This window comes from Trichomonas vaginalis, chromosome II (assembly GCF_026262505.1).
Source record: "Trichomonas vaginalis G3 chromosome II, whole genome shotgun sequence".
Classification (NCBI taxonomy): Eukaryota; Parabasalia; order Trichomonadida; family Trichomonadidae; genus Trichomonas; species Trichomonas vaginalis.
Genome location: NC_067204.1, coordinates 19,577,990 through 19,595,628, shown reverse-complemented (window position 1 = coordinate 19,595,628; position 17,639 = coordinate 19,577,990). Strand labels below are relative to the sequence as shown.

The 17,639-nt window shown below is 35.7% G+C and overlaps 3 protein-coding genes across 3 annotated transcripts, besides 1 other annotated feature; all 3 read right to left on the bottom strand.

Moving 5' to 3' along the window:
• Positions 1-4,098: 4,098 nt before the first annotated feature.
• Positions 4,099-17,639: part of a mobile genetic element that runs on past the window's edge.
• TVAGG3_0573750 (organellar and viral DNA polymerase type B) lies at positions 12,843-13,757 on the bottom strand (the record flags this gene model as incomplete). The annotated part of the gene is made up of 1 exon (XM_001306116.1): positions 12,843-13,757. The coding sequence occupies one exon, from the start codon at positions 13,755-13,757 to the stop codon at positions 12,843-12,845; it is 915 nt and encodes a 304-aa protein (XP_001306117.1).
• On the bottom strand, positions 14,082-14,744 carry TVAGG3_0573740 (uncharacterized protein; the record flags this gene model as incomplete). Its single annotated transcript, XM_051238887.1, has 1 exon — positions 14,082-14,744. One exon carries the CDS (start codon positions 14,742-14,744, stop codon positions 14,082-14,084), a length of 663 nt encoding a protein of 220 aa, XP_051096711.1.
• On the bottom strand, positions 15,481-17,634 carry TVAGG3_0573730 (uncharacterized protein; the record flags this gene model as incomplete). The annotated part of the gene is made up of 1 exon (XM_051238886.1): positions 15,481-17,634. One exon carries the CDS (start codon positions 17,632-17,634, stop codon positions 15,481-15,483), a length of 2,154 nt encoding a protein of 717 aa, XP_051096710.1.

The window sequence follows — 17,639 nt, the reverse complement described above, 5'->3', positions numbered from 1 at the left end:
TTCGTAAAGACTTAGTCAAGATTTCTTCGTAAAGACTTTTCAAAAGTCTCGTAATGAGCGTAAATCAGACAAAAAATATATTTTAGGCGGTAGAAGTATATCTACCGCCGTTTTTCTACCCTCTTTTTCTACCCACATTAGGTACTTACTGAAAAAAGTATGATGTATCCATCTGTCATTTTACTCAGATTTACACCAAAAAGATATATTTTAGGTGAAGAGCGTGAGATTCTTCACCTGTTTTTCACCTAATTTTTCACCCTTCTTGAATTTTCATGAAATTTACAACCAAAAATATATACTAGGGTCATTTACGAAGAAATCTCAACAAAAGTCTTTAGAAGAAATCTCAACAAAGTCTTTACGAGAAATCTTGACAAAAACATAGACAAGAAAGTTCATGAGAAAATTAGAATGAAAGAGAGTCTTAAACCAAGTCTTACGAGAAATTCATGAAAATCAGAGGTGAGAAATGACGAGTGAAAAAAGAGGTGAAATCTCACCTCTTCACCTAAATATCATTCTATTCGTCATTAACGAAGAAGTCCTTACAAAGTCTTTTCGGAAGAAGTCTTGACAAAGTCTTTACGAAGAAGTCTTAACAAAGTCTTTACGAAGAAGTCACTAATTAACAACATCTGTCAAAGGCGCTTTTTAACTTTGCACTTAAAAAATTGCCACGATAAGCTACGTAAGAATATACGTTAAGAGGAGAGAGCATTGAAACATCCAATGTAACAACTGACACCACAACAACAGTCTGCAACAACAATGCTGAATGACCCCACTATGTTGCCCAACAAATGTCACAACAACCTCATGCTTTTAAACCGAGTTGTTAGTGTGCACCAAGAGTGGAGTTTAAGAAGCGCACTTTTAGCGAAAATGGCAGGCTATCGGTGGGAGCTGCAGACGGACAGCCTATAACCCTCAAAAGTCAAATGAAGTTGAAGTTCACTCAAGAAATCAAATAACAGATGTCAAAAGTCACAACATAGACTACAAAGCAAATAAGTGAAAACGAAAGAAACTAGAATATGACAGGACACCACAAAGAATAAATGAAGTTAAACGTATGAGGAGAAAGAAGCAAAAAGAACAACTGAAAGAAACTTAAGTACAGAGGAATATCGACGAAAAAGTGTCAGAAAAAAGGCCAGCAGAGCTATGCAAAATGAACAAGATGTTTATAAATTTGAAAAACCATACTACTCAATATAAAGTCACTGTAAAGATGAGAGATAAAACAAAAAGCCCATGAAGACCATTATTATGCGATAGCGATGAGTATAAAAAGAAGTTGAGAGCAATGTAAAAGGCAGAAAAACTTTTACAGTTGCAAAACCAACCGTTACAGTATGAAATTAGCACAAGAAAGTAAACTAAATAACACGACGCAGCCAGTGCCAAAAGGCAATGAAAAGCGCAGAAATATATAAAGCTACAATGACTGGAAGATGCCCAAGCCAACGCTAAAGCAGCCAACTCAGTAGGTCAATAAGACCAAAATACAACGGATGAAGACAGTTCAAATGGAACGCTTTAACAAATTTGCTCGACTTTAAGACGCTTTCGAGCTCTCATAGTAAGGGAAAACAACGGTGAACACGATTCTCATCTGCGAAAGAAACTGAAGTCTGAAAGGTTCGACCAAAGATGCTTAAAAGAAGTAGCACAAAATATGACAAATAAACAGATGCGAGCAACGAGACAGGCAGTTGCAAAAGTGCCTATGACGCCGTTAGAGCACTGTTGTGAAAAGTCAAGGAAAAAGAGTGTACAACAGACCAAAACAGACCATAGTAAATGCTTTCTTAAGAACGAAAAAGTCAGGTAGGGACATTACCGCTGCAGAATGGAACATACTGTAGCCAGCTGTGAATTTTATATACCTACCAAACCCTCCAGAGAAGCACCTGCACCAGGACTACCTAAAACACTTTAACCATCGTCACCAGGGACATAGACCAGAGCATGCACCAAAGCCAACACAACAACCACGTTCAAAAACCCGGCCACAACAACAACAACAACCAACACAACAACACAGTTCAAAAATCCAGCACACCAACAGTTCAAAAACCGCTGCCACAAACAAACAACACAAACAGAGCAAGGACATAAAAAAGTAGGAACAAAAGGAAACCAAGAATTCTTAAAAATGCCTTAAAGAAGAGTTGGTTCCCAAGGATACTGTTGGACTTTGCTGACAGATTATAAGAACGCTTTAGAAAGTTCAAAGATGTGGAAAATACTGGACCCGAACCTATTTAGCTTATGGCTCACCACCAAAACGGATATAATCTCAAACCTGAGAAAATACAAGCTCAGCTAAGGTGATATGATCTTAATACATATCTCCAAATGACAATGAACGAATTACTCCGAGATATTTGACTGTCAGAGCTAAATGACAATCTCACTTTCGTCATGAAACGCGTAAAACAAATAGCAAGACGAACAAAGAACAAAAGCTTATGACATGCGGAATGACGTAGATAGGGAACATTGTTGCAAACGGTTCATCGGAAATATATAAATGCCAGCATATGAGGGTACGAAGGAAACTCCACAGGAAGAAAGTATCAGATACAACCAGACATGGAAGCAAATAGATTCAGCAACAACAGCATAGAAGAGCCTGGAGATAAAACGAACAAGTCACTCCTTTGGAAACTACTTCACAGAACTAGATGAAGATTTGAACAGCCGAAAAATCTTACCCTCAACAATAGAGCAGAGGTGAATATGGAATGCTGTCCAGAGTCCTAAGAAGATTCGCTGACATATGTAGAAGAATAATCGAAAAATGTTTGTCTTCGACATACAAAAGACCCAACACCAGATGAAAATATTCAGAATAGAATGAAAGTACTTAAGAAAATGTACACAAAATACAACAAACCCTTTTACCTTACGAGAGTTTAACGTTCAATCTTCGGCATGAACTCGCGTTGAAGATTAAAAAGGTTAAATTTCAAGAAAACATTTATAGAAATGAAACATTGCTTGTAAAGTCATTCATAACCTTAACAAGATGGAAACAAACCTACTTTTGTGTCTTACGCAGGACGATGGAACTACAATGAGATGGGTCATAAAGCTAACCAGATTAGAGTGGTTTCATAAACTTACAACCCAATTCAAGAAGTTGTTAGACGCCAATGGAAGTCAATGCGTGAAACGAGATATTAGCTGTATTTTAATCGCGCGGCTTCTTAATGCCATTTGAAAGTATGAAACATTTGCCAGATATTTTGGCCAATTGAACATGAACATGGCTGATGGAAATATAACACCTTGAGCGTTCTAGAACATTTATCGTCAAAGAACTACACAGAACCATAGACAGGGTATAATTTGGTGAAAGAAGTTTAGAGAAGAAAGTAGCGAGAGAGAAGGAAGAGAACTATTGACATGACCTTGCAAACGACAAGTTTACAAAATGTCATAAAACCATGTACTTTGCAGACGATGAATCGAGAGGGATGAATACATTGTAGAGAAAACTCAAATGACAGTACCAAATGAAATGTTAGTATTGAAAAAACATTTCCTACAAATATAAAACAACTACAGAACAATAAACGACGCAAGACTGAAAGACTTGGTAAAAGCTTCCCTTCACAAAAGAATATAGTTTGGTACATGGAAAGAAAACCAGAAATGGCTACAAAACATATATTTGGAAAACGAGCTTATTCCATTATGAGACAGGCACTGTTTGAGCGCCCTAACGAAACTCCAGGAAAGATCATGCAAAATCAATCGCGAAAGACTCAAATACAGACTATGGACAAACTTCATTCATAGGATATAATTACCTGAGATGGGCGACCAGAGCCAAAAGGCAAAAAGGACATGGGAAATTTGCAACATACTAGATGAACATAATGCAAAGAATGCACAAACTTCAAGCAGAGGGCAATGGAAGTAAAAGAAGAGTTAAAACTCAGTCAGGAAGAAAGTAAAGCTGGGTCGGAGTGGGTTCTATTATACATATCAAATCCACTAACATTCTATATTTTTACTCATATGGAATTTTACGCGCCTCAGATATATAACCGCCAACAGTTTTGGATGCCAATGAACGGAAATGTTTCCGAATGTAAACGATGCGACAATGCCATTAAAGAAGGTCAGAAAAGAGTTCTGGAACTTACGAATATTACAACTGCTGTTTTTTGGAAATGGTAGGTTGAGTTTGGGAGAAGGTTCTTCAACAACAGTAGATATTGTACTTGCGACAGCTGTTTCAATTATTTCGATTGACAACTCATCTATACGTGGACACAACATTGAAATTAAACCTTCTGCCAAGTTGTCTGACAAGACAGTTGCAATCGGAATTTTCTATGTCGACGATCCAATATGCTCCAAGAAGTTTTTCATAGGATATCGATTATTCTAACTCTGACTAGTTCAAACGAACATCGGCAACACTATGAAATGGTTCGCTTTGAGAAACTCGTACAACCACAGCTAGAAGAACAAAACAGACCAATATGCCAAACTATTGAGAAAATAAGAAAGACTTGACCCTAACGTTCCCAGGAGTTTATGTATAACCTTTCTGGACCAAACTGCAGCAGCAGATACCAAAGTAAAACTGAACTAGAGTTCCTTTGTCACTTTTTCCTCATCTTCAGGTTTTAAGAACTTGCAAACTGGCAGAAAATTCTATTGAACTTACTCAAGCAAAATAACTAGTCATTGCACCAACGCAAGGACCCATTCCTCTTCCAGACGTAAATGGGAGCAACACAACGTCCATTCGCCGAATTTTCAAAGAAAAAGTGGACTTAGACTTGGTTACTCAATACTCAAACACGAAGATAACTATTATTTCATGCTGCTGGAATAGCTTCGGAGACCAGTTAAGTTACACATGCGGAAAATATTTGATGCAAAGAGATTAGAAAGAGACTTGCAGTCTAATTATGTTGACCAGATATTTCAAATGCTTAGTGCTCAAATGATTGCAGTTCCACTTATTTCCCTAACCACCAAATATCTGTCCAAACGGACTTTGCAGGTGAAGTTGGAAACCAAAGATTGCTGACCAGTCAGAACATATTGCCTTAAACAAACTGCAATGAAACATGCGAATACTTATGTTGTACTGTTCAGACAGAACTATTAAATGACATATGTCTTGTTCTACAAACCCTGGTATTAAATACCATATAACATAGATGGCAAATACTATCCAAGAGGAAGAATAATTCTACAGTTAGAGGAATATGAGTATACAAGCTTGACATAGATGCTGATGAACTTTACAACACTCACAAACAACCAAAACCCTGAAATGCAAAGTTCTATTATGCCATATGTGAAAGTATGGACTCATACAGGAGGTCAAAAAACCTCAATATACAAATTGGAGGAACCGTTTCAAACTGTTATGGCATTGGCATCACATTATGCTTGCACTCAGAAGACCTTTATTGAGGTGGATAATTTCACACTGTTGGTACAGTTCAAATACAATATACTGTGACAAGAGACGATCCAATTGATTGAGAGCAAGAAGTTTAAAAAACCAAATAGCACTTTTCACGCGAAGATGCTCTTTGAAGAATTCGTTCGTGACTGAACCCTGCTGGCTCCTCAGATTGGCATACACGCCAGCTTCCATCGAGCAGATTTGGCAGCAGTCAGTTTAAGTTGTCTTGAACTGACTTCTCTCCGTTCCAAATTTGACCAGTACGCGTTGTGACATAGAAATTGATTCATAAACTTACCTTTAGAAATAATCCTTGTAATGTTTTGTTTATATTTTTGTGCTTCAGAACTTTCCACCATTTCCATTATTACCACTTCTTTGCTTTATGAAATATATTATTGGTCAGCAAATATGCTATTTCATAACATTTTCCATTGTTTGTGTAAAGAACATCTCTGTCAATGAAACTGGTATTGTTTGTGTCTGTAAACTTTGTTCTTGCTTTCAATTCAAAGAATGATACTCAAATACGCCATCTTTTTATTTAAGTAAAATGTCATTTCCGAAAATAGAAGCGAATAGTTTTCAAAAGGTTTAACTGGCCGTGGCAGTGTTGAATTAAAATTCACTCAACTTCAAACAAACATCAAAGTGTTTTTGCTCAAATGTCAAAGAAAGAGATGTTGAAGTGGGAAACCAACACGAAGCGAGATGGTATAGCAATTGTTCCTGTAAAAGAACAACCAAATATCCTAAGTTAGCAGAGACTTAAGTTCTGTTGCCAATATCGAAAAACGACTACCAACAACTTAAACAAACTTAATAACTCAGGAGAGAAGATTTGTCAAGCTTTGGGTATAATAGTTAAACTTGGCTCGAACCACAAACCTGATAAGTGAATTCATATGTCATCTGCCACCTCATGCAAGTTTTGAAAGAACTATTGAACTTCTTGACAGAGTGCACGACGATATAAACATCCAAAGAAATAGAAACCGACGTTAGTGCGTGTAGTGTTTCATATAATTGTCATTGACAAGTATACGTTATTTGAAATGAGGTGAACGATTCGAAACTTAAAGTAATAGTTTCCACAGACGTTATAAAAAATATTTTGACGACCACAACATTCATTAAATATACTGCTTAAGTAAATGGCAAGGAAGACAATAGTTGGTTCTATACTATTACGATAAAACCCTGACATATGAAATTCTATAACAACAAACTTACACAGTCCTCAAGGACAGATGATGTAACTAACTTTTAAACACGATGACGACTAAAAGCCTGTTTTGCTCTTTGACCCAGAAGAGCTTTGTTGTTTGTGAATGGTAAAAATACTTCTTTGAAGATCTACTTACTCAGATATACCACCAAACAGATTTGTTACTTTCTTAATACTTTAAGGACGGGTTACAGTGTACTGCAAGCTAGAAGGCCAGGTTTCATTAGTTGGATGTCCGACTGAGTTTACTATAAACGATATGAGCATATAAAACAAACTCTAGTATTCTGGCGTTTTACTACCAACAGTTTCCATAACAGGAAAGGTGTCATACAAGGTCATATCTATTCCATTGACTTTAAGCTACACCTTATTTATAGTATATGTTTCAAACTTAGTTCAAAGTGCTATTCGAAGTCGGAAGAAACTATGACCAAAAGATACTGCATCCGTATAAACAAACACATTCTCTGCTGTTGGTTGCCTATTGTCATTCGAATGCAGAGTTTTCAGCTTTGAGTAAACTCAAACACTTTAGCAAAAAATAACTTAACCTTAGTTTGACGCACAAACTTTGTTCCTGTAAAACTTTATGTCCTATGTATTTTCAAGATGACGGCAGAAAGTTTCGAATTGGAAGATGCAACTGGTGAAAGTTAGTACTACAAGAACAAACTTCAACAAAAATAGCTCAGAACAACAGAATGGACCAACATGCAACAACAAAAGTCAGAATAAAAAAATATTTTTTTTATTTTTATTAAACATGGTACAGAATAGCACGTTTCAGATTTTATGACTTCAAGCGTTCAGAAATATGTGTCCATTTCGAGACTATAAAAAGCAGTCGAAGAATTGAACGTCTTAGTCAATTTATGTCGACTCATCCCCAGAATGTATAGTGTATGAAGAATGGGTGTTTTAGTCTTTAACAAACCAAGAGCAACCATAGTGTCTGAACAAGAATGTAGACAGAAACTTTAAGAAAAAAAAGTTGTGACAAGTTGGAATGAAGAGTTAGATGCTGGATATCTTATTGTCAAAACTTGAAGATTTTCAGTTCGTGGTATAAAGTTTTATACACCTTCTCCAAACTTCATATTCTATCTTCACTGATATAAATACGAACAAGTAGAATGGAAAGAAAAATAGTTATAGAAGCTTGTCGTTAGACCATGTCTCAAAGAAATTATATGCAATGGAACGGAAAAAAAGAGTCTATGGAGTATACTTATGTTGGTTTGCAAACATCTTACACATCCAAGTGCTTAGATGAAACTGGCTCTCATTATAATTGGAAAACAAGGAACAGGTAAGAACACTCTTACAGAATATTTGTGCAAACTGTTAGAGGGCTATTCGAACCGATATGACAACTTAGAAAACATCTGCGGTAAATTTAACTCCTCAAAGAGAATATGAACTTATAGTTTGCAATGAACTTCAAGATATAAACAAACAAAGTTTTAACTCAGATGCTTTGAAGAGTCTTATAACAGACAAAGTTGGAGTTGTTGAAAGAAAATATAAAGACCAAGAGTTTGTGAAAATGTTGCAAATTTCATCATGGTTTCAAACATGATTGTTCCGATGAAGTTAGAAAGTTCTGACAGAAGATATGTAGTTGTCAGAACGTCAGAAGCTCATATGCAAGATACAGAATATTTGACGACTTAGCGAAACTTTGACATCTGACTTTTACAACCACTTTTCTCAATTTCATGACATTAGATATTTCTAAGTTCAATCCAAGACACAATTCCACATACGAAGAAAGACAAACATGTTTAGAAGCAAACAAGAGTGTAATATGAAACTGTTTATAGATGAGACTAACTTTGAGTGTTTAGATAAAGGTCATTGTACGATTCTATAAACAGTATTGTCAAGAGTATGGTTATATGACAGCTTCTAAACGAACATTCTTGGCAAATGTCAAAAGTCTTTTAGAACATACAGAACGGCGTATATACAAGAAAATTTCTGAGTAAATTTAAAAAAAACATTTTTTTATCCGATAGAAAAGATGCGAAATATATTTCAGTCAACAATATTGACAGAAGTCAAAGAAGAACTAGACCCATTCGCTTATTTGAATGTTTACTTCTACCATTTTGAAAGTCTTCATTCACGCAAAGTTTGGAACATCGAACCAATTAAGTTTGCTATTGTTACAGAAAAGTGGGCAACTTTTGAAGACTTAGACATAGAAGGTTTGTTAGCAGTCAAAGAAAGTTTTGACAGAAGGTTCTCAAACCTTAAAGAAAGGCAAAGCATAAAACTTGTGTATATACTTTCATGAAACAAGAAAGCAGACGACTATGAATATTATGAGTCTAAGATAGTTGAAGTTCAAGGTAAATTAGGGTAAAAGATTTTAGAAGTCTAAGCCATGTTTGCCCTAAAAGGGAAGAGAACATTGACATTGACCCAGAAATTTCTAAAAATAAAATTTTATTATTTACATGTCATATCTCCCCTTCTCTGGAACTGGTTCAGTTGTTTTCTCGTCTCTACTTTCTTCTTTCCTTTCTCTCTCTTCTTCTTCTGGTGGAGTCTATGTCAAATTTCTCCGAACCATATTACAGTAAAAGTTCTTTTCCTTTAATAGCTCTTCTAATTTTCTGTTTTCTATTTCATCTTCAAACAGCCATGTGCCTTCTTGCATTCTAAGAACTTTGTTGGGGGAAACTTCTCATCTTTCCAATCGGCGTCATCTCTTCAACAAGTCCTGTCATTGACAAATTTTAAGACTTGCTCTTTGTATGTTTATGGTTCTTGTCATATTCTCAGAAACAGAACTTTAGAACAAATTCACCTTTCTTGTTTACCACTATGTAAGATTTTATGGTCGAACGATGTTTTGCTGTCAAAAGCTTGTCTCGAAGTATAGATAGCGAAATCGCTAGACATTTTCAAAAAGATAAAATTTTAATTTTCTAAAAATATGTTAGAAAAAAAGTTTGCTGACATGACAAAGAAATTTGATGAATGTTTTAAACAAGAACCAAGACGGAAGTAGAAAGAATGCTCAGTATAAAACCCATACATACAGTTCTTATTTGCTCAGAATGGTATAACAGGTCTAATCGCACCACCTGGGTCGGGTAAGACTTTCATATCTTAAATGCTGCCACAACAACAAGAACTAGATGAGAAGAACCCATTCTATGAGTTAGTTGTTATTTGTCTACTTCTGGTCAATTCGATCAAACCGTCAATTCGTTCAAGATGATTATAAAGAAAGTCTAAGTTAGTATGTATAAAAAGACTCTGAGTTGTTTAGAATTGGATAAAGAAGTACCAAAGAAGAGTTTTGAAGTACCAATGCTATAACATGAGTATATAAATTCTAAGTTTAAAGACCAAATGAGGAAGATGCAGAGAATATTAGAGAAGAAACACTTCAGAAACAAACAGAAGAGATAGAATACATTTCGAAGAAATTGCAATCTTACGATTGGAAAACGTACCCTCATAGATGTCTTCTATCTTAGATGACTTTGCTTCTATCTTATGCTTAAGAATAGAGAACAAGATATGTGTCGAATTCCTAAGAAGCTCAGACACTTTAACATCTCAGTTGTCATTTGTGTACAGACAGCAGAGTTTAAGTGAGGATGTAAAGAGAATACTTACTGAATATCACTACTTTCCGGATTGTCCGAAGACGATTTCATGGACTTATGAAGAGATCCATGGCAGGTAAGTTTGACAGAACATGAAACTATGGAGAATTACAAAGTCATACAAGACCCTCAACTTCTTTCAGAATCACAATCTACTGCGAACATTCAAATTTGTAAAAGTCAAGCTTGAAAATCTAATATGTGTTGTTGTTTAGCTCGGTCTAGTGCTGTTGTGGCTTCTGCAGTTTCGGTTCTCTGCTTTGAATGGACTCGCGTTGTGGTACGTCGACATTCGTTTGTGTCCTGTCGGATGGAAGAAACTTTTTCTGTCGGATGGAAGAACTTTTTCTGTCGGGACATTCGCTTTGTGTCCTGTCGGAAGGAAGAACTTTTCCTGTCGGAAGGAAAACTTTTTCTGTTGGAAGGGAAAAAACTTTTCCTGAAGTTCGACCAAAAGTCTCAATTTCGAAAATTTGAATGGTTTACGGACGAACAACAAGAAAAATTTTTCCTGTCTGATGGAAGAGTTCTTCCTGTTGTCGGGAAAAACTTTTTCTGTCGGATGCAAAGAGTATCTTCCTGTCGATGCAAGAGTTCTTCCAGTTGTCGGAAAACTTTTTCTGTCGGATGCAAGAGTTCTTCCTGTCGGAACGATTTGACGAGGCAATATTACCCAATTGAGCTACCTGAGCATCTGAAGTCAAGCAGTAAAATAAAATGGTTCATTTACTCTGCTTGTTTGAAGTTGTCAAAATACTCTGTATTTTTTCCTTTACAAATGGCAAATCTTCTTGAATGTAAGTATTGTACAACCTTTAATATCATTAGTGTGTTTGAAGGTAACGTATCTTGAACTATTTGTTTCACATCTTCATTCGGTGTGTCATTTGAAATCGGTAGTTTTCGCGATAGAACCAATTTCTGTCAGATTTGTAAATCTTAGCAAGGTCGTAAAGCTTTTTTTGTTCTTCTGACTAAATGCAACATACCATATCTCTGTCTTCTTCATTTTCCATCTCTTCAGTATAAATCCGTATACTTATAGTTCTTTTCCTTTCCCTTTGTACCGAACGTGGTATTCTTTCTGTATGTTTTTGTCTTTTGCTTCAAGGCTTGTTCTCTAGCTCTCACGTTCTTGTCTATGAATTCATCTAACAATCATGAAAATTAACAAGCATAGCGAGTGAAGCCCACATTGCAACAGCATTTACAAGAAGTCTATGTACATAATATCCTTTCAAACCATTGCAAATTTTTACGATTTTCGTACGGAATCTCGTTCGCGGTTTTCGCGGAACGCAAACATATGAGGAAATTTTCTAAAAGTTCTTTTGTCGTTGGTTTTCAACAATGATGTGCTTGCTGTAGAACGAAGAGCTGTCAAATACTTTGCATTTGGTACATATCGTCTTTGGACCAACGAATGAACGTAACTGTTTTATATTTGTATGTACTCGTATTCTTCATTATGGCTTCATGAACGATAGCAGGTGTTGTGTTCTCTGTTGTTGACATATCTGTCTTTACATACAAAATAAAAAATAAAAAAAAATAAAATTAGCGTTATTTTCTTACTTTCCAAAAGACCAAAAATAAACGCTTTACATGTATTTTTCCAGAACTTCGTCAAGAAGTCTGTAATATAACCAAGCATAACGAGGTGAAGCCCACATTGTCATTTGAACTAATAGGAACTTATGACATATATACCTTTTAGATGCGATGGTAAGTTTTGTTCTGTCTTGGTACATCTTTTAAGTTCTACATGTTCGAACTCACTCAAAAGTTCATGAATGCTATTAATCAAACCAGTCTTTGTGGTTTCTTAGTGTCTGGAGCAAAACATGCTCGTCAAATACTTTGCATTTGGTACATGTCATCTTTGACCGAACGAATGAGACGGAGTTGTTTGTTAAACTGAACCCACTCATATTCTTCATTTATAGCTTCATGAACGATAGCAGTTGTTGTGTTCTCTGATGTTGACATTACTGTCTTTACATACAAAATAAAAAAATAAAAAAAAATAAAACTAGCGTTATTTTTTCTGTCTTAAGGAAACTCACGAATTTCATCGTAAATGTTTTGTCAAGACTTCTTCGTAAATGTTTTGTCACCTCTTGAATTTTCATGATTTCATCGTATATGTTTTGTCAAGACTTCTTCGTAAATGTTTTGTCAAGACTTCTTCTTCGTAATGAGCGTAAATCAGACAAAAATATATTTTATGTTAGAATGTTAGATCTAACATGTTTTCTAACACGTTTTCTCACATGGTCTAAAACATACAAAACTCATGAAATTTCAAGACTTCTTCGTAAATGTTTTGTCAAGACTTCTTCGTAATGAGCGTAAATCAGACAAAAATATATTTTATGTTAGAATGTTAGATCTAACATGTTTTCTAACATGTTTTCTAACATGGTCTAAAACACACAAAACTCATGAAATTTTACTCAGAATTCAATAAAAATATATTTTAGGTGAAGAGGTGAGATTTCACCTGTTTTTTCACCTCTTTTCTCACCTGTTTTTTTCACAAGCGTTTTACATGAATTGTACGATGTATATTTGAAATCCTAAACAGTTTTGTAGCTTCTATTTCTTCTGTCAGTACATCGAATGTTTTAACGATACCGAAAGTTTCTTTATACTTCTTCTTGACGTCAGATAATAGGAAATCTTCTGCTGTTGGATAGTTTTTGTTCAGAAATGTCAACATGTCCATTTTATTTTCTGCTGGTTTTTCTGCTTCTTTCTTTAAGTCTGCATAGTCGTTTCTCATTCTTTCTATCTCTTTGACGGAGTAGTTATATTTCCTCATTGCTGCTTTACATTTAGAACATTGCGGGTTCATTTTTGCGTTATATTCTGAAACCTTACCTGCTAAAACAACTAAGGCGTCAATGGTTTTCTTTAAATCTGAAGCAGTTGGTCTTATCTGTTCATTCCATATTTTACATCTTTTATCTTTATCTCTTATCTGCCATACACATTTTGCAGCTAATGAAACAAAGTTGTCGTAGGTCTTAAATTCTTCAGATTTATATATGTCAGAAACATTCTTATATACCATGTCGCAATCTTTGTCCATGACTTTGTGGTTGCAATGAAATCCTAGAAACTCATAGTTTACATTACGTATGAACTTCTTTATTTCTACCGAGTCAGTTGGTCTGACTTCTATTTCATCGAATTCAGGAATAGTGAGCTTTTGTTGCTGTATTTCAGGTAGTTTGGGTAAATGGTCGATGAGGTCCTGCATTTCATAAAGATACTGTTCATTTGTTTCATCTTTTGCAGTGCAATCTAAATCTCCTTGGAGAAGTTCCTGCTTTATCTTCTGGATTTCTGTTTCGAAAGTATATGAAGAAGGAATGAAGCTTTTCATCTCTACTAACATTGAAGTTGGGTTCATGACTAAAGAGTTTGGTGAAGTTGTTGCTAACATGTTCTTACAATAAAAATAAAAAAATATTTTTTTAAAAAAACTAACTTTATTTTTTATGTTTTTTGTGAAAGTGTCAAAATTCATGAAATTTCAAGAGTTTTCTACGATGTTAGAAAACGTGTTAGAAAACATGTTAGATCTAACATTCTAACATAAAATATATTTTTTGGTCGTTTACACTCATTACGAAGAAGTCTTGACAAAACATTTACGAAGAAGTCATGAAAATTCAAGAGGGTAGAAAAGAGGTTAGAAAACAGGTTAGATCTAACCTTCTACCCTAAATTATATTTTTGTCGAATTCAATAAAAATAAATGGTTCATTTACTCACAATATTTTTGTACAAAACGACCCCAAACTTTTAACTTCTTTTCTGCAGCTTCTAATGCTATCTTAGCGAGTTCATATTCTCTAAATTCTCTCTTTAAATCTTCTTGTTCCCATTGGTCTAGTTCGTATGGAGAATCTCTATAACCAGAACATATCTCACGTTCATGTTCTATTTGTTTTTCATGCATTTTTCTAACTTCTTGTTCGAACAAAGGTTTTGCATTCTCTACTGTATCTTCAAGTTCTTCTTCATCTAATTTCTCATGAACTTTCTTGTCTATGGAGTCCAGAATTTTTCCAACTGCTATACAATATTTTGGAGAAGCCCACATTGCTATATAGTTTACAAGTCTTGGGTCTACATACATTCCTCTAACCTGTTTGATTTCATCCGGAATTCCTGCATGAACTGTGTATAAAAAGCAACCCGCTGTTTTCCGCGGGTTGGTATATTCTTCACAAAATGCCTTAAAATACTCTTCCCAGGACTTATTTTCCAACAACCTTCTAAAGTCTTTCCTAAACTGCTGACACATCTTTGTTGCATTTATATAACCATCCTTGTCTCTACGTAAGACTTCAATACCGTTGTAAGTGCCTTTTGTGAATGTTTCGCCATTAGATTTGTTCGTGAACGTTTTTGCTTCGACTGACATTTCTGTTCTTACAATAAAAATAAAAAATATTTTTTGGTGGGACGTCGGACATTCGTTTGTGGCTTAACCGTCGGACCACAACGATAAAAATCTCGACAAAACATATACGATGAAGTCTCAACAAAACATTTACGATGAAGTCTTAACAAAAAATATACGATGAAATCTATTTCCTGTGTTGTTGTCAAAATGTCATGTTGTCACACTTTTTCAAAAAGATGTTAGTTGACCGAGTGACCGAGTGACCGAGTGACCTGGTCGCCTAAAATATATTTTTTTCTATCTTAAGGAAATTCATGAAAATTCACCTGTTGAACTTTGTATAAAAAGCAACCGCCGGAATTCCGCGGGTTGGTATATTCTTCACAAAATGCTTGTTTTGAGGTTAAGCCACTTTTGGCTCCACCTCTTTTTTCAACCAAAAACTCATTTTTGTCGAATTCAGCACAAAATTCATGAAAATTCAACGGGTGAGAAAAGAGGTGAAAAAACAGGTGAAATCTCACCTCTTCACCTAAACATTATTTTTCAATACTTTTTCAGCACTTTTCCGTAGTTGTATATGAAAGACAATTCGAGATAAAATTTCTTCATCTGATATATTCCTACCGGCGTTTGTAAACATATAGTCTAACGGTTTTGTATCTGCTACTTTTGTTCTTTGTTTTTCAACCTGAAGCATTTAATATATGTAAAAATATATGGTTTAAAAAACGTTTTTACTTCATGCAATGTTTTATTTCATGCAATGTTTTATTTCTGTGCCGTCTTCAAGTATGCCCCAGTACTTACGTTTGGAGAGGACATGAACTTCTGAAAATACCTTATCTAGCTTAAAACAGCCCATCTTCTCACCGACTAAACCCATTTCAATGAGTTTGTTGTATCCTTCTTCGTTCGTCATGAGTGCGTCGATGTTCTCATAGTAAACCACAATTTTGGATTTAACCTCGGAGAAAAATTTGTTGTAGTTGTCAAGGACTGCCTTTGCGAACTGAGGGTAGGACCAATGTTCGACAATAGGTTTTAATGTGGTTACTAAGCCACTTTCACCTTCGGTAAATTCGTATTTCAAAACAAAAGGAGAAAACCTTTCAACAAAGTTGTCGACCTTCTCATAATGTTTACTCTTCATCTCTTGAGGTTTTTTAATGGAATACCCCCATGTCGAATTCATAAGCAATTTGATTGTCATTGCAAGTTTGGGGTTTGAAGCTTTCCTAATATCATAGAGTTGTTGTATGACTTTTCCAACTGTATAGTTCCTTCCCGGGAACTCGCCATCTTCGTTTGGAATTCCAGTCGGGATATATTGGACAAACCTCATGTACGCAGCGTTAAGGTCGACATAGTATATTTTTTCATCTGAGTCGAACTTGTCGCAACCAATCGGCCCGGTTCGTGGAAATTCAAGTGAGTCTCTTATCTTCTGAGAAACCTCGCCTGTTATCTCATAAACATCGTCGAAGCAACCTGTTTCATATAAAACCTTCTGACCTAACTCAGATGCTCTCCAATACAATTTGACGTCGATTGGATGTCTCAATGGGAGTTTGTTTATAGCATCTTGAAGTTCTTGCAACCTCATTGGAAGTTCTTCTGGTTCAGGTTGGTATCCGAACAATCCAACTCCTTTTGGAACCGTGTACTTCTTTTGTGCTAGAACTTTGTCTGGAACAACTTTTGGTCTTGCTAACAATGAAAAGTTTGTTTCGTCTTTTGGTACAAAAGTTTCTGTCAGCTTGTCATCTGGAATTGGTTCCAACAAGCCTTTCTCGAAAAGAATGTTAACAGCTCTGACAATGTTGCACTTGCCTTTTCCGAACAATGGGTTCGTAAGACTTTCGTTCAACATGAAGTGGTTGTGGACAATTACAATCTTCAACCATGGTAAGTCTTTGTCAACAACATAGTCGTCATGTGAAGAACCTTTAGCTGTAGGTATGTTGACTCGGATATTGACATTTGCCAACGGTGCAATTTTTGTCAATTGACCTCTGAGAATGTACCTTGTCTTCACACATGACTCAAGATACTTCATCTTCTCATCTGTAACAAGACCAGAGTTCCTGAGACATGTAAGAATACAAGGTTCATTGACAATTGTTTCAATTGAATTGTAAATTCCATACCTTGTCAAGTCAATGTCAGACTTATTTCTGAACGGGAAGTATCCAGCATGTTGTCTGACTGCTTGAGGGTTAGGTTGGTACCATTCGAACTTGACACTTGCAATTCCTTCAATTGCATTCAAAATGTCTGAGTCGGAGTCAACCATTTGTTCTCTCTTTGTAGTCTTGAAAGCGTCAAGAAGTTGTGCGGCTGTTGTGACATTGCCATGTGCATAGTAAATGTGACCGTCCAAATCTGTTACGGTTAGTCTGAGATTGTATCCTTTCTTATTTCCGTCTTGAATTGCAGCAAGTACACCCATGAAGCCTTCTTTGTTCTTTCCTTCGTCAAAGTTTACTGTAAAGGTTCGACCAGATGTAATTTGACTTCTAACTTCACGATACTTCTCATATGCATATCTTGTTCTTTCCATGGGAGCATGTTTGTCTTCACCCTTCCCTTTTTTCCTTCTCAAAGGATGCAATTGTTCGTCATGTTTCCAGTAGAATCTGGCAAAGCCGTCGTGTCCTTCAACTTGAGGCTCAGAAACATCGAAAGGCATGTCCATAAGACGTTCTTCTTCTAACCTCTCGAGTCTGTTTGGATAATTTGCGCGTGCTGTTTCCAAATCCATTTCGTAGCGAAGACCAGACAGTTTGTCATAGACTTTTATTGGCTTTCCCTTCCTATATTTAAACTTCTTCGAAACTTTCCAACCATATCTTTCTAACTCTGCTTTTATTCTAGCAGACCTTCTGTCCATTCTATATGGGGGCATTTTTA